This window comes from Pelobates fuscus, chromosome 7 (genome assembly GCF_036172605.1).
Source record: "Pelobates fuscus isolate aPelFus1 chromosome 7, aPelFus1.pri, whole genome shotgun sequence".
In the NCBI taxonomy this organism is placed as follows: Eukaryota; Metazoa; Chordata; class Amphibia; order Anura; family Pelobatidae; genus Pelobates; species Pelobates fuscus.
In genome coordinates this window covers 170,342,725-170,361,367 of record NC_086323.1, presented here as the reverse complement: position 1 = coordinate 170,361,367, position 18,643 = coordinate 170,342,725, and the positions used below count along the sequence as shown (strand labels likewise).

Here is an 18,643-nt window from a genome sequence, read left to right as displayed (position 1 = left end):
TGATTAAGATGGGCCTAGAGTGAAGGAGAAATAACCTGAGCCTATCATCACATGATCCTGCTTTTGTACCACAAACTGAGTCACTGAGTGAAGAATTACTTAGGGTGAACTAAGTGATCTAATTTGAGACCTGGACCTAACAAAAAAAAAAAAAAAAGCAGAACTTCTTGGATCAAGGCTCCAATAGGGGACTCTTCTACAACCAAATGCCAAAGTGTCTGTGTACAGGAAATGGCAAAGAATATTTGCTTCCATATTTTAAAAAGAAAAATAACCTTGTTGCCTGTTGTAATGTCAATAGTTTCATGACAGCTTTGAGTGTGGAGCACAACCCAAAGGACTGGAGGCTATTCGTAGATTCTTCAATTGGGGTAGGCAACCTTTGGCAATCCAGGTGCCGCGGACTACATTCCCAAAATGCTTTACCAAAAAAACAGCCATAATGCTGCCAAAGCATAGTCCACAACATATGGAGTGCAGACACCTAGGACTGCCGTAGGCCATGCTGTCCATATAAAGAAACCATATGAAATTACTTCTTACGTACAAAGACCATTAATGGCAGATCTGTGGAGACCTGAAGACAATTGCAGTTTTGCAGGGCTTGTAGTTGGGATTCACCAAGTATTCTTCCTGTGTAAGAGGGACAGCCAGGCTAGGTCTGCTAAGAGAAAAAAGTCTGTCCTCCAAGGGAAATTATGTGTTCAGGGCAAAAAATGTTCAGCACAGTCACATGGAAAATTCTTCTGCCCCCTTTGCACATCAAACTTGGAATCGTGAAGAATTTTGTAATGGGGATGAACAAGCATGGAGAAGCTTTCAAGTACCGGAGAGTAAAAATGTCCACTGCAGAGTGGAAGGAATCTTTATTGGTCTGCAAATTTGTGAACATCTTACAGATGAAAACTTTGGGTGAGTCCTCAAGGGTAATTCGAGAGTTTGGGAAGCTTTGAAAGGTGTTGTGCATGGCTTCATGGGTAACCTGGAAACTATGTTGAGCTTGCAAACAACCTTTGTACAAAAGTATAATCAATTAGGCTGCAATATTTCACTCAAAATCCACTTTCTCATCTGGACTTCTTCACTGACAACTGTGTTGCAGTGTGTGATGAGCACAGTAAGTGGTAAGTGTTGTTGTTGTAAGTGTTGTTTCAAGAAAATATCAGGTCCTTGTAATATTGATGTCACTACGGCTATTTTACTGAAGCACAGGTAGTATATTTCAAAAACATAAATAAATTTTTCTTGACCTGAAATTAATAAAGTATGACTATTTTTAGTAAGGAAAGAAATTAAAAATATTTTTTGTTGAACTTTGCACTAGACTATGCGTAAAAAAAAATGGCAGATGGGGCGAAGCTAGCAGCCATACCGAGAAGACGCACATGTCTCGAGCTCCGAGAGACACTTGCACAATAACCATAAAAACGGAGGAAAAAATCTACTTTTCACGGCTACCTGGCCAGCTGCCTGCTCTCTGATAGTCATGGGGCGGCGAAACAAAAAAACGAAGCCGGACAGACCTCCATCTACCGCGGACATCGGAGAACTCCTGCGGAGGCCTCAAAACTACCAGAGGCCTGACATGGCGCCACAGCTGGAAGGCCTATACCACTCATTTAGCGAGGCCACAGAGACTGAAGAAGACGACTACGGCGCTGGGGCGATGAGCAGATCGACTCACCCACCCACGAACTCTAGCTTAACAGAGGAAAAGCTCAAAGACATGCTGGGTGAACTACGCCGCAATATAGCAGCCGACATAGGAGTGTTCCGAGACGAGATCAGTGGAGTGGTAGCCCGCCTGCAAAATGCGGAGCTTAATACCGCCGTACATGAATCCCGACTGAATACAGTGGAGCAACAAATCTCTGCCCTGCAAAAGACACAAACACAGCATCAAGACAATTTGGCGTCGCTGGAGGACAGGAGGCGCTGAAAGAATCTTAAAATCCGAGGCCTACCTGAAGTGGTAGAGACCGCAGAGCTGCCGCACTTATTTTGCAGATTGCTCACCACGCTCTTTACGGCCAAACAGGCCAAAGGGATGCCACTAGACAGTTGCTTTCGCATCTCCAGACATCAAACCAGCACACCAGAAAAAGGAAACAATGTAATTATAAGATTTCAACACGGCCGAGATCGCCAGACATTCATGGCGGCCGTGCGCAATAAGTCACCTTTCCACTTTTACCTTTTACCCAGACCTGTCTAAGGCCACCATGGACTGGAGACGGTCTCTGCGACCCCTGACTACAGAACTCTGTATTTCGTGATTCATTTGAAGTCATCTGGGCTATCTTTATGATACCTATTCGTCAAAGACCTGTCAATCTTCAAAGGCTTTTGGTTCGTTTTTACCAGACAGAGCGTCTACTTTTGTGCCATTAAATTAGATTTTGACACGTCTTAGCCTTAGTTTCACCCTCTTAATACAATGGAACTTTGTATCAGATCCTTAATATTTGAAAAATAAAATTAAAGGGACACTCCAGGCACCCAGACCACTTCTGCTCACTGGAGTGGTCTGGGTGCCAACTCCCACTACTCTTAACCATGTTTTTCATAAACTGCAATAATTACATTGCAGGGTTAACTCCACCTCTAGTGGCTGTCTACTAGACAGCCACTAGAGGTCACTTCCTAGTTTCTAGCACAGGAAACCTGTGCTAGAGCGTCGCTGGACGTCCTCACGCTGTGTGAGGACCTCCAGCGTCGCTCAAAACCCCATAGGAAAGCATTGAAATGATTTTTCAATGCTTTCCTATGGGGAGACGTAATGCGCATGCGCGGCATTTCCGCGCATACGCATTAGGTCTCCTCGGCCGGTGGGCGAGATCAGTCTCGCCCACCGGCCGACGCAATCACAAGGAGGAGCGTCGCGGAGGAGGAGACAGCGGCGAGGGACATCGCCACTGCCTCAGGTAAGTCACTGAAGGGGTTTTCACCCCTTCAGTAACCGGGGATTGGTGGGTGGGAGGGAGAGGGCACACGCAACATACGTGGCGGCACAGCCCTTCAACTACTCTGACACCACACAGACACACATACACCACCTTCACCAAGACAGAGCAAGCCCCGCCTGGTAAGACGCATCCACAAACCAATAAACCACCGGTATTGAACAACGCAATCGCATCCACTTAACACGGACACAATCACACGTTCGTGTAATTATTGAGTCACAAAAACGCTCTCCCTATCCCAAGCAAATATGACCAGGTGGCACTGCCAATACCAGCACAAATATCGGCATTAACCACTTAGATACAGGGAACAATATACTATTGCAATGGTCGCACCCGATGACTAACCGTGTACAAGTTCATACCAGATGTACAATATGCAGTGCCTCTGTGCAGGCACCAAAATGACGAAACGTGATGTATATGCTATGATTACACAGGTGGAATAAATACACATTCACAACAAACTAGCCAACACACGACAACTACAAATACCAGCTAACACAAAGCAACTACACGAACCAGCTAACAAAAAGCAACTACACACACCAGCTAACATGAGACAACTACACAAACCAGCTAACAAAAAGTATCTACACAAACCAGCTAACAAAAGGCAACTGCACAAACCAGCTAACACAAAACTACTACGCAAACCAGCTAACACAAGACAACTACACAAACCCAAATCACACTAGGTTATATTCGCCTAGACAATATATCTTAAAGTACGCAGAGTACACACCTGTCTAATTAAATTAACTGCACATGTTCAGTTTACCTGTTTCAATATTTACGCCTCTGCGTAGGCGACCATATGCTTTTACAATATTATGTTTGATTTCCACATCTACAATGTGCTGATAATAAAAACGATTTAAAACAAGTACAGATCCCTGAGGTACCCCACTGGTGACAAGACCATGCTGCGAATATACTCCATTGACTGACATGGGACAGGGACTCTCTCTTAATAGCTATGTGAGATGGTAAGAACTTATTGCCATTGACAATTAACTAATAGGTCCCTAAAGAATAGAAATTCAAAACAATGCGTACTTCTGTTAGTCGGATTTCTTTGGCGAGGTCTTTGATGAGTTGTGATGGTTTAAAATGTTCCGGAAGTTCATCCTCATGTTCTAGCAAGGCCTAAAAAATAAACAGAACATAATATAAACTGATGGCCATCATTAATATGTAACAATTCTGCACTTTTTACGTAAAGGGTGACTTCATAACGTATCAGGTCATAACAGTGGTATCATGGATATGCAAACTGTGAGGTCATTGCTTAGTGCAGAACACTGCCTTCCTTTCCAGCCTTAATACTAAACTAATGCTCAATAACTGGAGGGGTCTAGAGAGAGATAACTGGAGGGAGAGCAGAAACGATAGCTGGAAGGGGAGAGAGATGGAGGGGTTAGGAAAAGATAACTAGGGATGGTTGAGGAGAGATAACTGGGGACTTTACAAACATACACATGATATACAATTACCATGATGCTTACCCATAAGATTGGTTAGGCATCATGGGAATTATACTTTGAAAACTTTTGGAGGGCCTGGCCTTTAGCTATGCTGTGAATTACAGTTCACACAGGAAGTCCTTAAGGCTGGTGGCTGAACATCATGGGAATTAAATTTTTTAGTTGCACCTTACATAATTTATATGAGCTCATGACCACATTTTTGTCCATGCACTGCACACGGGTATACACACAAAAACACTGACACACACACACACTATGACATTTCACGCACACAGGAACACCAACATACAAACTTACTGATATTGTATGCACACAGGAACACCAATTGTTTTGGGGGAAAGTCTATACTTTGGTAACTCCTTTAATGTCTATTTTTATGGGTTAAGCCCTTTAATTGTCTGCCTGATCATTCTGTTGGCACCTAGTAGTGCTAAGAGATAGTTTTACAGACTTTGTGATATTGCACCCACACAAAAACACCAGTATACACTTACTTCCATTGCATGTACACAGGACAACCAGCAAAATATTTACCGGTGTTGAACACACACAGGAACACATAAGAGATACCACTCCAAAGTTTAACACAAGGCATCTAAGGCTGGCCTGAATAACCAAATGATGTTGTTGAACGAACAACATGCAACTCACACTCTTTGTTACTTACATGGATATGTTCAGTATCTGTGAAAATAATTATTGAAATTCTTACATTTTTTTTAGTCCACGACCTAAATGCACCATTCAGAATTTTGGCCGCTTGAACAAGGTGTGGTACTGGCTGTTTCCCAGATTTATGTAATGCTAGGAAAAAAATATATAAAGCATTTACTATTAATTACAGTATTAAGCACCTTTCCAACAGTGAAGAATTTGTGAGTAAGACCCAATTCTAGCATTTAGTGTTTGCAAAGTCTAGAAAATGTGTGCCTTTCTTAATGAGCAGTCACCAGACTTTCCAAACATCAAATGTATCAAAAAATAATAAATGAAAAATTAGCAGGTTTTGCAATATGTATGATATATACACATGCTATGAAAAATGTTGGTTATAATTGTATACAATTTACTAACCAACAGGTTTCCAAGGGTATTGTTCTTCTTTACCTTTTTTCTATTTTCAATGTCTCAGTTTTTGTTTTTTCCCTCACTCAGGCATGATTATACTGACGGAGAATTGAGGGAGCCTAAAGTAAAATCTGACATGGATAGAGTTGGGGCTCCTTTTTAGGATGCATAGCCTGATTGTAAAACACAAAATCCTCGATGGGAGGCAAGTGGTACAGAATTTATAAAGAGGCTTGTCATATGGGCTGATGTCAAATATTGTATTTACAAGACTGTTCTTTTGAATGTTGGCTTCTGTGCAAGCCTCACAGTTGTATTGCTCTTGCTCTGCCTATTGTGTGCAAAAATAAAGAATTAAAAAAAAAAAAAAATGTTACTAACCAACAGTGTGCAAAGTCAGTGACAGCAAAGACCTACATGGTATTATGTAACAATTGGGGTTATTCATTAAATCAAATGTGGCCAGGATTCAGTCGGTCCAATCAATACTGTAACATTTGTTCAGAAGCAAATGAAAAGTCACCGCTAATTGCATCCGTATCAATTTCCAGCATAGGAATAGCATGGCAGCCGATGATAAACCGAAAGCAGCCGGCAAGTTGTAGGTTCATTAATCATTAATTTGCTATTTTCCAAGTAAATTAATAATTTGAAGTAAATTTTAAAAACTCTTGGTGGCACAATAGTTAAGTATGTGGTGCCTGGCTAGCACTTGCTAGCTAGCCACCACATGAAAAAGAAGAAAGAAAAAATAAATAAATAAATGAAAAGCTTATCGGGGCCACATAAGACTCCCGTATTCCAATATCGGAGGTATTTAACCTCTGTGTGCCGCCACCTGCCACGGGGGCCCTAATATTTAAAATAAAGGAGGGTCCTATTGTCCCCTTATCTGGCCATGAGGGGACATGGGTGGATTATGTAGGCCCTAATATTAACCATAAAGGGAGGCCTATTGCCCCCTTCTCTGGCCCATACCTTGTGCTGATGGCAGACTTTAAATATGCACAATATGGACATTAGTGTCATGTGTGCCAGGTGTGTAACTAGCTGTCAGCACAAAAGGTGATTTATGTCTGGATGTGTATATAGCTGCACATCCAGACTCATACCATCATTACCACTTCAAATTAGTAACCCTTTAAATCAAAAAAGCATGAAAAGCACTCCATATTTACTGCATCGTTAAAGCAAACTGAACAAAAATTAGATCAAGGTAGGTCTTCGTCAAGTATTAAACAAAGGAGGCAATTTTATGTCAAGATTCAACCTCATCACAATCAGAAAACGTCAGTATAATCCAATGATACTCAAACGTCATGTGAACACCAACTAAGGCTTTGATGAAGGTGTGTGTGGTCACTTTCTCTAATGTGCAAACCAACAAATACCAGGCATGGATTTGTCAAATCCTGTATCAAAGTGGTTTATATTCTACAGTACTGACAATTTACCAAGAGCATTCTGAAAAATGTTATAACTTACCCATATATGACATATCATCTTTAACAGGGATATTTCTAGGTGGCAATGTCAGCAAAAGACTATCACACTTCAGTGAATGAGCCAAGAACTCAATTAAAATGAAGACACTGTACCTTTGAACTTCTCTAGCAGATGTCTTCCCACGTACCAGCACGCTGTCTCGTAGTTTGGGAACTGGGTCAAGCTGACGATTTTCAATCTTCTTTCTAATTCATACGCTCTGTGGGTCAGATTATAGGTCATGAAACAGGAAAATCTAACGTTTGGTTCAAATGCACCTTAATAAACAAATCAAAGTGAAATATAGAAGAGCTGGAGCCTAGCGGGCGAACGGCACATACGCCATTTCAGGAGCTCCACTAATCCTGCAGTGCAAAAAGAGAATAAAACCTAAACGAGCACACCCCGACTGCCGGGGCGACCAGATTCAGCTCCGGGAGAACAAACGGCACACGTCGATGCTTTTCTTTCTGCAACAGGGTGCAAAGCAGAAACGCCGGCCTTCAAAGGCCTCCCAAGCGGCCAGCCAGAAATACAGACCGCATGCAGGCGCAGCCTGGTGGGATACAGATTGGCTCACACCCGATCAACGGCAAGCGCAGACACCAGAGCCGGAGGAGATGGGCAAAAAAATCCCACAAATCCCAGGCATCCATACCCAAAGACACACAGGACATCGACAAGCTGCTTCAACGCACACCCAAGCCCAGAGAGCTGGAGCAGGCCGAACCAGGGGCCTATGACTACCAGGAGAAAGCAGGGGTGAGTGAAGACACACAGGGACCATCTACAGGGGGGCTCCCATCTCCACAAACCCCAACAACACCAACACTGAACCTGCAACAAAACAGGACATTGATAACCTCTTCGACAGAATCCAAAAGCTTTTTGCCGCAGACACAGCAGCAGTGCGGACCGAGGTACGGGCGGTCACTGCCCGCATCCAGGCGTCTGACACAAACATAGCCGATCTGCAAAGCAACCTGGCAGCAGTGAGAGACACCGTAACGAAACTACAAGAGCAACACTCACACATGTCTCTGAGACTAGACTTACTGGATGAAAGATCCCGCCAGAAGAATGTAAAGATCAGGGGGGTCGCAGAAGCAGTAACCACGGAAGAATTACCGCACCTCATAAGACGCCAAATAACTACATTGCTCCCAGCAAAACAGGCGAAGCAATTCACACATGACGGCGCATACCGTATCGCAAAATCCCCTAGGGCGCCGCTCGCAGCACACAGGGACATTATACTGCGATGCAGAACAAGACAAGACAAACAAGCATTGATGAGAGCAATCCATAATAAATCGCCTATGGACTTTGAGACCCACAAAATCTCACTCTTCCAAGACCTTCATCGCACCAGTCTACTGTGGAGAAAGACTATGAAACCCATCACCCAAAGGCTGCAAGAGGCAGGGATAACATATAGATGGACTGCCCCTCGATCACTCACAGTAATTAAAGAAGGTACCCAGTTCAAGGCCACCGATGCGGCGGAGGCCAACACATTCCTGACAGCGCTTGGCATCAGAGACACCCTGCAGGAGTGGAAGGTCTAAGATACCAGTGGGACATGCGATATCGACAACATCACCACCTTTGTCCCCTGACATGGACATGGAGCAGCGTCATAGGGAATCACACCTCAGCCCCAGATTAAGACTCTAGCGCTCATTTGACACAACCTTCATATTGAGCACCCCTATTTCTACTCCCACTGCACTGATTTGACGGATACCCCAGAAAAAGTCTGTGCCCACTATAGCCCGTACTATAGCGATGAACATAACAGGGCCCTACGTAGGCCGACTTCCCAGCACACCCCCCCCCCCCCCCGACGTCCCCTCCGGTTAGGGACTACGCAAGACCTTCAACTACCAGACGACAACTTATAGCCCAGACCAAACGTTAAGGTCCCCTAATCCAGTACTCTCCTCTCCCCTTATTTTTTAATGTCAACCACAACCTATATTATAACTAAGCGTCCAAGAGGAAAATACATGACTTGACGAGCTCCTAAGATACACAGACGATTTTAATTAGGGGGTTTCACACCCCAGACGACAAAGCGACATAAGAGCAAGCTACACAAGACATGGATCCTAGTTTATAGGTCATAGCCCACTGTAACACACTTCAAGCGTTAAAGTTACTACAACATACTACTGTCTTTTTCTTCAAAATATAAAATGTGCACTGTTATGCATTCCTAACAAATGTTATTATATGTTGATTGATGCGCAGGCAAAAGCCGTTGAGGCAATGCTAGCGAATATGTTAAACTTACTATATGCACCAAAAATAAAGAATTTATATACCGTAAATAAAAAAATTAAAAAAAATAAATATAGAAGAGCTGAGCAAATGTCTTGGAGAATAAGGAAAATGTTTAACCCCTTAAGAACCAATGATGGAATAATTCTACCATAACAAACTAACATTTAAAGATCCTTATGAAAAATTATGCCTAATTACTTAAAGGTAGCAAGTCTGTTTATAGCTGCTAATGTTCAAAAAACATGATACTACATCTTGGCATATAGCCTTTAGGGACCAGATTGCTATGATAACAGTATATCTCATTTGTCCATAAGGATAAACAAAAAATAATTGTAAAGAACACCCATGTATTGGATGATATCTATACACATTAAAAACCTACTTGAAAACAAAGCAAGTTTTATTCAAGTTAAATGATAACTCCAGGGACCTGGACATGTTTTCATGCTTAGTAGTAAGTTAAAGATGAGTTTGAAATTCTATTGTTAATGATTTAGATTAATAGTGCTGCTCCTGTCTCCACACATTTGCCTCTCTGCCCCTGGCTGAGACCACTGATGATATCAACCAATCCATTGTTTCCCACCAATCAGTTTTTCCTCGTAGGGATGCATTATACCAATGCATCTTCATGGGGAGCGTTCTTCATGCCAAAGATTGGTCTTGCAAATATTGCCGGACCATAAAAGGGAAAAAACTTCTAGTGGCTGTTTGAGTGACAGGCACTAGATGTGTTCTTAGGGATATTTCACCAACAGGGATATTTCACTGCATTTGCAATTGTTAGAGAAGGACAGGCTCTTTACACCAAGCCCGCTAAGCTCTTTGCACCAAGGCACCAATAGCTTAGAGTATGCTATGGTACCTTGCCTTGGTGTACATGATGGAAGATCTCTAAGTTTTGTACTTTAAAAACAAAAAATAAGTCTTTAGAAACCATGTAAACCCTGCAGAATTCAGTTTATCTTTCAATGTCATTTCTAACAGGAATATCCCAGTATTTGCATGTGCAGTGCCAATAAGAAAGCTTGACGTCAAAGCAAAGCTCACCACTGTATACATGCCTACGTGCATTCCATAAGATATAATTGTAATGTAGCTCGCATATATGAAATTACTTTGGTCTCATGTGCTTAGCGACTAAATAAACTCATATACATGGTAACATTTGCACGCACGCTCAGTACTATTCCCCTATTTATACTTTTACTTTTTTTAATGCATTATCTGAGTGACACTAAAAAAAAGGGACCAGCTAAAGGCTGCAGTGAACCTCTATGCAGCATAAGTACATCAATGGGCATCAGGAGTGAGTGCAAAGATGCCACAGATGCACAGGTATAGCAACAAAAGGTCCAACATGTCTGCCCTGATAGCACACAAGTGTAACAAACAAACTTAACTACAGATTTTAGGAAAAAGGGGATGGCGATTATTTAGGATTTTTTTTTTAATGCCAGGTAACACTCATAAACATGACATAAACAAGATTAGTGAACAAATCTTTTGCTTGATTAACTCTAAAAATAATGGCTGTTGGTTGCAGCTTGATTGCGATTATTAAATGCAAAATTTAAAAAAGTAGCACAATATTAAATCAAAGGATATTTAGAACAATTCAAACTATATCATGGATTCTACAATCACTATCTCTGTAACCTTAGATATATTCAAGTATTAATTTTGACGCATGTTATCGGAGATAAAAACAGCAGTTACATTTTATTCAGTTTTTTTCGTTGGTGACAACATCTTTCATGTTAGAACTTATGAAGACTTCCAGCTGATCAAATTATGAGGCCAGCCTGAGGTGGTTTATACTGCCTTACTGGTCTTCAAGATACCAGACATCTGAAAGCTTGAGTTTGCAGTAAAGGGTGGAAATGACACAAGATGTAGGGGTGTGATAAGGTTTTGATACCATATCTAAATATTTTCACCAATGCTGTAACACAGATAAAAAAAACATTTCTCAATAAAGCAAATGTATTGCAATACCTCATCTGCATTTCGCAGCTCAGACTGTGCAGGAAATGACCGGAGAATGCTAAGCAGTCTACTGGGGTCAGCGTTGCATAAATCCAACCTACCGGAGAGGAAACAAATGTCAACAATTACAGAACTGCTATATAAAGGAAGATATTTTTTGTCTGTAACATCTTTATTGTCCATTAGAAAGTCAGTATTCATGATATATCATTACCATATCTCTTCTATCAAGGAAACCATTCAAGTGACTTAAAAACAGTAATATAGAGATGATCTAAAATCACAACGACAGAAGCACTTCATACAAGTACTAGTCCGTTTGGTCCCTACTAACTGTCGAAATAGCTCTAGTTATTGTGTGTATGAATACAACATTAAACAGACACACCTTGTGCATGGGATGTAAGACTAAAACTAATAGGGGAGCATGCAAGTAAGTCAAGCTGTTTTATTTGCGATGCCAGTAGCAAGTTTATTTTTTATTATTTTTTTAAATTTTTTTTTAAAGATGCAAAAGAAATAAATAAAAACCTTTCACCCCATAATTCTCTTTCTTCAAAATCAGAATACAGATATATGCTAAGGAAGAAGAAACGTGCAACTGTACATTATTATAAAGCAATATAAAGTTATTTAAGGGAAATGTACATCTACAGTTCAAGTTTTTGTCATTAGCTGTACAGCAGGCCTGCATATGCAAAAAAAAAAAAAAATAAAGCCAACGGCTTTTATTCAGTAACATACGGATTTATGGGAAACCTACATCTATCTAGGAGAAAGGGGTGAAAGGACCAGGATTGTCTAAAATATCTCAGTCATTTCCTGGTAGAAACTGATGTTACTTCAGGAGAATCAGAGCTTGGAAATTTTCTGTAAATGAGGTGAATATTCTTAAATGCATAATTATTGCATCTAGCATTCTATAAATAACAAAAAACAATTGCGAAATCCACTCTCTAGAGCCCTTTAAATGAAACCTGGGCTTGAAATACACTATGGACTATTTTATTCAGGAGAAATATAACAAGAAATATCTACTTCATGCTAGAAAAGACATCAAAGTAATGTGACTTTTTGTCATTAGAATTTTTATTGAGGCATAAAGACAAGTACATTCAGGAACGATCAGGAATACATCAGCATGTAGCAAAATATAGTGTGTGTACAGTTGGACATTGTCTCTCCGTTCACGGTTTAAACAAGTATATTTCTAAGGAAAAGTGTGTTAGCAAGACATTTTTAGAGCTATGTCTTATGTGTACAGAATATCAATACTATCAATACCTCATTTTGTAATAAGGAAAATAGTCAAGTAAGGATAGAGACACGTCATAATATGGTATAATAAGATAACACATGAGATAATAAACATGTCATATATGGCAAGGACATAGCTATATAATACATGGCGCTATAAACTTACAGGTCATAAGAAGCAAAACAAGGCTTAAAGAAAATAAATAAAATTGTAAACTAAACTAGTAAGCCACAGACATTTTCTTGTACAATAATGAAAAGCCTCTTTGTAGTTTGGTTGAATCATCTCTCAGTCGATGCCATGATTGAGCCACTGTGGGAAACTTGCTATGTTTTGACCAGGTGAGCATGAACTTTGCAGTCTCTGCCCCATACTTAACTAAGATTCGAAATTGCTTCACATGAGCCAGTGCGGGGGTGCCCCAGTATTCCACCTCTCCAGGCCAAGGCTGTATGAGAACCATTGCCAATAGTCTACAGATCCTTGCACTATTAATGGTGGGTTCACAGTTCTGTGAGAGTCCCTTATAGTAGAGATCCTCCCGGGGATTTCGACGGCAGTATGGACTTGAGTCCATCTGAGTTCCCAGCCCAGTGGGAGAGCATTGGACTGAGTCTGCTCAGCAACTTGTAAGGTGAGTTCCTGAGTACATTGATAGATGCGTTGCCAAAAAAACTCTGTCATAAGGCTTCACATCTATAATGAAGAGTTTCTTCCCCGCTCAGGATGCCTCAAAAACAGTTCTACTCGATCCAGGAGATCCTCCACTTTTCCCGTCTGCTAAAGGAGGCAACAAGGCTAGGCCGCAAAGTCATGGATGCAAGGATAGCTCAGGTCAGTGTAATGCCGGATGAACGGGCACTCTTAGAAGTACTAGTCGCTCTGAGATTAGTTCTAGTCGTAGTTGTGGAAACTGACATTTAATGTGGATAAGTGCAAGATAATGCATCTTGGACGTAAAAACCCACGGGCAGAGTACAGAATATTTGATAGAGTCCTAACCTCAACATCTGAGGAAAGGGATTTAGGGGTGATTATTTCTGATGACTTAAAGGTAGGCAGACAATGTAATAGAGCAGCAGGACATGCTAGCAGAATGCTTGGTTGTATAGGGAGAGGTATTAGCAGTAGAAAGAGGGAAGTGCTCATGCCATTGTACAGAACACTGGTGAGACCTCACTTGCAGTATTGTATGCAGTACTGGAGACTGTATCTTCAGAAGGATATTGATACCTTAGAGAGAGTTCAGAGAAGGGCTACTAAACTGGTTCATGGATTGCAGGATAAAACTTACCAGGAAAGGTTAAAGGATCTTAACATGTATAGCTTGGAGGAAAGACGAGACAGGGGGGATATGATAGAAACATTTGAATACATAAAGGGAATCAACACAGTAAAGGAGGAGACTATATTTAAAAGAAGAACAAGAGGACATAGTCGTAAATTAGAGGGACAAAGGTTTAAAAATAATATCAGGAAGTATTACTTTACTGAGAGGGTAGTGGATGCATGGAATAGCCTTCCAGCTGAAGTGGTAGAGGTTAACACAGTTAAGGAGTTTAAGCATGCGTGGGATAGGCATAAGGGTATCCTAACTATAAGATAAGGCCAAGGACTAATGAAAGTATTTAGAAAATTGGGCAGACTAGATGGGCCGAATGGTTCTTATCTGCCGTCACATTCTATGTTTCTAGTGGTAGAATGGGGAAGCTACAACTCGTGTGTCCATCCACCTTGGCAGTCAGGCCGTGTCCCCTCAAAGTAATGTTATTTTTACAGAACACTTTTTCTCATATACCTTTCTTGTGTTTTTTGGTACATTCTAGGCACAATGAACACTTCATCATATTGTAGCTCCACCAGCAAGCTCTGTCAATCAAAGAGACAAGAATGACACTTCCTTGTGGCCCTGTATTTATTATTGAGTAACTCCCATGCCAGTGCTCAGATGTCTTGCGCTTCTGCACTAGCCCTTTCACGGAGAGAAGCTAAATACTTGGTAGCATGTGTGGTAGCCACTTATGCAATAACTTGAAGTGTTAATACAGAAAAAAAATACATATTATATAGTTTTTTTTTCAGACTTACACACCATATATAATATGTATACTTATACACAAATGAAGATATTTTTCTTGTTAAAAACACCTTAAAAAATATACACATTATAACCTAAATAGCAGATAATTGAGAAGTACCGTATATACTCGAGTATAAGCCGAGTTTTTCAGCACATTTGTGCTGTGTCGAGTCAGTGTCTGTATTATGGCAATTTGCCATAATACAGACTGGGGGCTGGCAGCGAGCGCTTACCTCTCCTGCAGCTCCTGTCAGCTCCCTTCTCCTCCGCGGTGGTCCGTTCAGCACCTCGGTCAGAGAGCCGCGGGGTCATAGTGCGGCTCTTGCGAGACTTACAGTGTGAGCTGACAGAGGAGCTAAACGGACCGGCACGGAGGAGAAGGGAGCTGACAGGAGCTGCAGGAGAGGTAAGTGCTATCTGACAGCCCCCCCACCCCCCCCCACTGAACGGCCAATGCCACTGGACCACCAGGGAGTGAGAGCCCCTCTCCCTGCCATGTATCAAGCAGGGAGGGGGGACGAAAAAAAATAAATAATAATAATAAAAAAAATAAAAAAAATAATAATATTAAAAAATAAATAAATAAATAATAATAATAAAACAAATTAATATAACAAAAAAATTACAATTATTATAATTAAAAAATAATATTAAAAAAAACACCCCCCACCAAGGCTCTGCATCACACTCTGCATCACACACACACTGCACTCATACACACACACACACACACACACACACACACTGCACTCATATAACACACTGCACTCATACACACACTGCACTCATACACACACTGCACTCATACACACACTGCACTCACACACACACTGCACTCATACACATACACACTGCACTCATATACACACACTGCACTCATACACACACACTGCACTCATTATATACACACACTGTAAATAAAAATTAAATTAATATAATTTTTTTAGGATCTAATTTTATTTAGAAATTTATCAGTAGCTGCTGCATTACCCACCCTAGTCTTATACTCGAGTCAATACATTTTCCCATTTTTGGGGGGTAAAATTAGGGGCCTCTGCTTATATTCGGGTCGGCTTATACTCGAGTATATACGGTAAGCCATTAGAGACATAATATATAGACAAAAACTGCTTCATTATGCAGAAGTTGTTTGGGTGACTATAGTGTTCGTTTAAGTGTTTTAATATCTTTGTATAAACATTATTGCGCTGTATATGTATTTTAAAATTATTTTGACAATGAAAAATCTTAATATATTTTTAAGTATACATACTATTAGATAGGCTTGCGCACCATATTAATTTTAGATTTGTAGTAAGACCTTATGGATGCTGAGCACAAAAAACTGTAGTTTGTAATATTGCTTTTTGTTAAATTTATACACGTTCATTATTTCACAATGTTGCACATTTGCACTTGATAATTGTTGTTTGGGGTATTAGATATATAAGAGCAGTGCCAAGGGATTAACATTTTTATTGTACGTAATCTTGCACACCTATTGAAAAAGACATGTCTGTACAACAACAAAAAAACATGTGTTCAACACATACACCTGTACAAAAAACACACACACATATTACTATTCAACTTGCACAACCAAATTATATACCACAAATACTGTACACCTGTACTGTGATGTAATTCCAGTAAAATACAAGTTTAGCAGGCTAAGATTGCCACAAGGCATATGTATGTATATGTGTTTGTAGTATCAGTTAGTTAATAACACGTAGCTAAGATACTGTCATCACTGTACTGACCAGGTGCAGGAATGTAAGAACTGGAATTACGCGTCCCTCTCCTTTGTATCAGATGAGCCACGTGGTTAGACCGGATGGATGAGTTTAGACTCTATTCATTAAATAGGTTAAGGGTATGTGTGGGTGTAGTTAATTGTGGGAGGAGCTACAGTGCTATATAAGGAATGTACTCTATGTATTCAGTACTCAGACTTTGCTGTATTTTGGTGACGCTAGTCCCTCTGAGTCCCGATCGGTGATCCAATAAAGAATCTCTTCCTTCCTGAAGAAACCTGTGTCCATCTCTCTGTGCTTGGCTTCCGTCAGTTTCTCCGGTATCATTTGGTGCATTGGCCGGGAAGCTCATCGTTCAACGGTAGCTGAGAGGCAGAGGCGTGAGACGGTCTATCTTTGCCCACGTTCTCTACGGCTGCACCCCTGAACTTCTGCGTGGACCTCCCTTCGTCTCGGCGCCACTGGTCTGTTGTCCAGGAGATCATCGGCCTCTACGTGAGAAGTGCTGGGGTGTCCCCGTCGATGAGTGTGAACTCAGGTTCAGGAACGAGGAGGTAAGATAACTGCTGTTTTAGACGGCAGGACCCGCTAGGGGTATACCGATTGTGCGGTAGGCCCAAAGGGGTTTTTGAATCTGTATCTGCCCCCTCTGTCGGAGGGAAGGAGCGAAGGCGCACCGCTCGATCGAACGCTCTTTAGTCAGACCGTTTGATTTGGTTAGTCAGGCGGGGTCCTGGTGTAAGATAGCCCTAGCCGGACACCGGTGTCTTGTCTAGACTAGCGTTCTAGGGTGTATATTACGTTCGCTAGGTCGGAGGGACCGGGAGACTAAGCGGCGCCTGTGTAAATTCGGTTCGCTAGTTCTCATCCTATCTGGGCTAAGTGGGAAGGCGTGTAAATTTGGAACCCACTAGACTTTTGATAGTACGACTAAGAGGCGCCTGTGTAAATTCGGATCTCTAGCTCGTTGTATAGTGCGACTAAGAGGCGCCTGTGTAAATTCGGATCTCTAGCTCGCTATGTATATGTGGTGATTGGGCAGTGTGGCTAACCAAAACGGGTGTATATAGTTTTAGGTAGTCCATTCAAGGTACTGGCCAATAGTTTAGTTGGGAATTGTAAATGTGTTAACGATTGTTTAGTAAAGTGTATATCTTGTTAGATAGCGCGAGCTCAGCCGTCTAGCGAGAGTGTTAATAGTGTGTTGCTGTATTATAGTGCACGGTACCATAACCCTGTATATTTACTGACATTATATAATAAGTACTAATCATTGTCGTCCATTGCATGTTTAACACCATAACCACTAATAATTGTATTGTGACCTTAACTTGTGCTTTGACCTATGCTAACCGTACTGTAACCGCTATTTGTAAAAGACGATGTTACTGGGGTGTGTTATAGACGGGTAATTCGTATATAGAGAATTATAGCGTGGGTGACTGTGTAGTTACGCCAAAGGGCATAATATTGATTATATAGTGACTGGTGTAGCAGCTGTGTGTGTACGGGAATTCCCTGAGTGTTTATTGTTATTGTGTACGTTTCACTTGATAACCGTACCACGTGGTGCTGTTGCCAGAGGAAACGGGTGTGACTGTTGAATAGTACGCGTGTATAGTAATCGTTGTCGACAACGTTCCACTGTTAAATATGGGTGCGTCGCAGTCAACGATTCCGGATCCCTTAGGATGTATGGTTAAGAATTTTAAAAAGGGATTCAAAGTTTGTGATTTTGGGGTAAAGATGTCTCCTGTACGTTTGGTCACTTTGTGCACTAGGGAGTGGCCTACTTTGGTTGCGGCATGGCCGCCACGTGGCAGTTTGGATCCAACTCTGGTACAGCGCTTACACGTGGCTGTATCAGGTAGGCCTGAACTTTACGGCCAGTTTCCTTATATTGATTGTTGGAGACAGGCCGTAAATGACTCGCCAAAATGGCTCCGGACATGCCACGAGGAACAGTGTCGCCTCATGGTAGCTAGGACTTGTTCGTCCACTAGGGCTGGTGTTAGGCCCATTTTGGACACGCCCCCTGAGTCCGAGATCCCTTTGCCGCCCCCTTACTTTCCGGTAAGAGGAAGTGACGCAAATACAGGAAGTCCTGTAACCCTTCCCTCACTACCCTCATCCACTTCCGCTTCCTCCTCCAGTACAGGATCCACCCCCCCTCGTACTAAATCTCCCCTTCCGGAACCAGATAGACCAACCTCCATTAAAAATGAATATCCTGATTTGGCGCCACTTCAGACTTCCGGTCA

At 41.5% G+C, this 18,643-nt stretch overlaps 1 protein-coding gene across 3 annotated transcripts in view; it reads right to left on the bottom strand.

Moving 5' to 3' along the window:
• PHF2 (PHD finger protein 2) overlaps positions 1-18,643 on the bottom strand; it is a 223,977-nt gene that overhangs the window by 77,288 nt on the left and 128,046 nt on the right. For all 3 annotated transcript variants that reach the window (XM_063426922.1, XM_063426921.1, XM_063426923.1), the window contains exons 8-11: positions 11,297-11,384; positions 7,123-7,229; positions 5,169-5,260; positions 4,026-4,115 (exon numbers count right to left, since the gene is read on the bottom strand). In XM_063426922.1, coding sequence (XP_063282992.1) covers positions 4,026-4,115; positions 5,169-5,260; positions 7,123-7,229; positions 11,297-11,384 — 377 coding nt within the window. The remainder of the gene's footprint in view (positions 1-4,025; positions 4,116-5,168; positions 5,261-7,122; positions 7,230-11,296; positions 11,385-18,643) is intronic.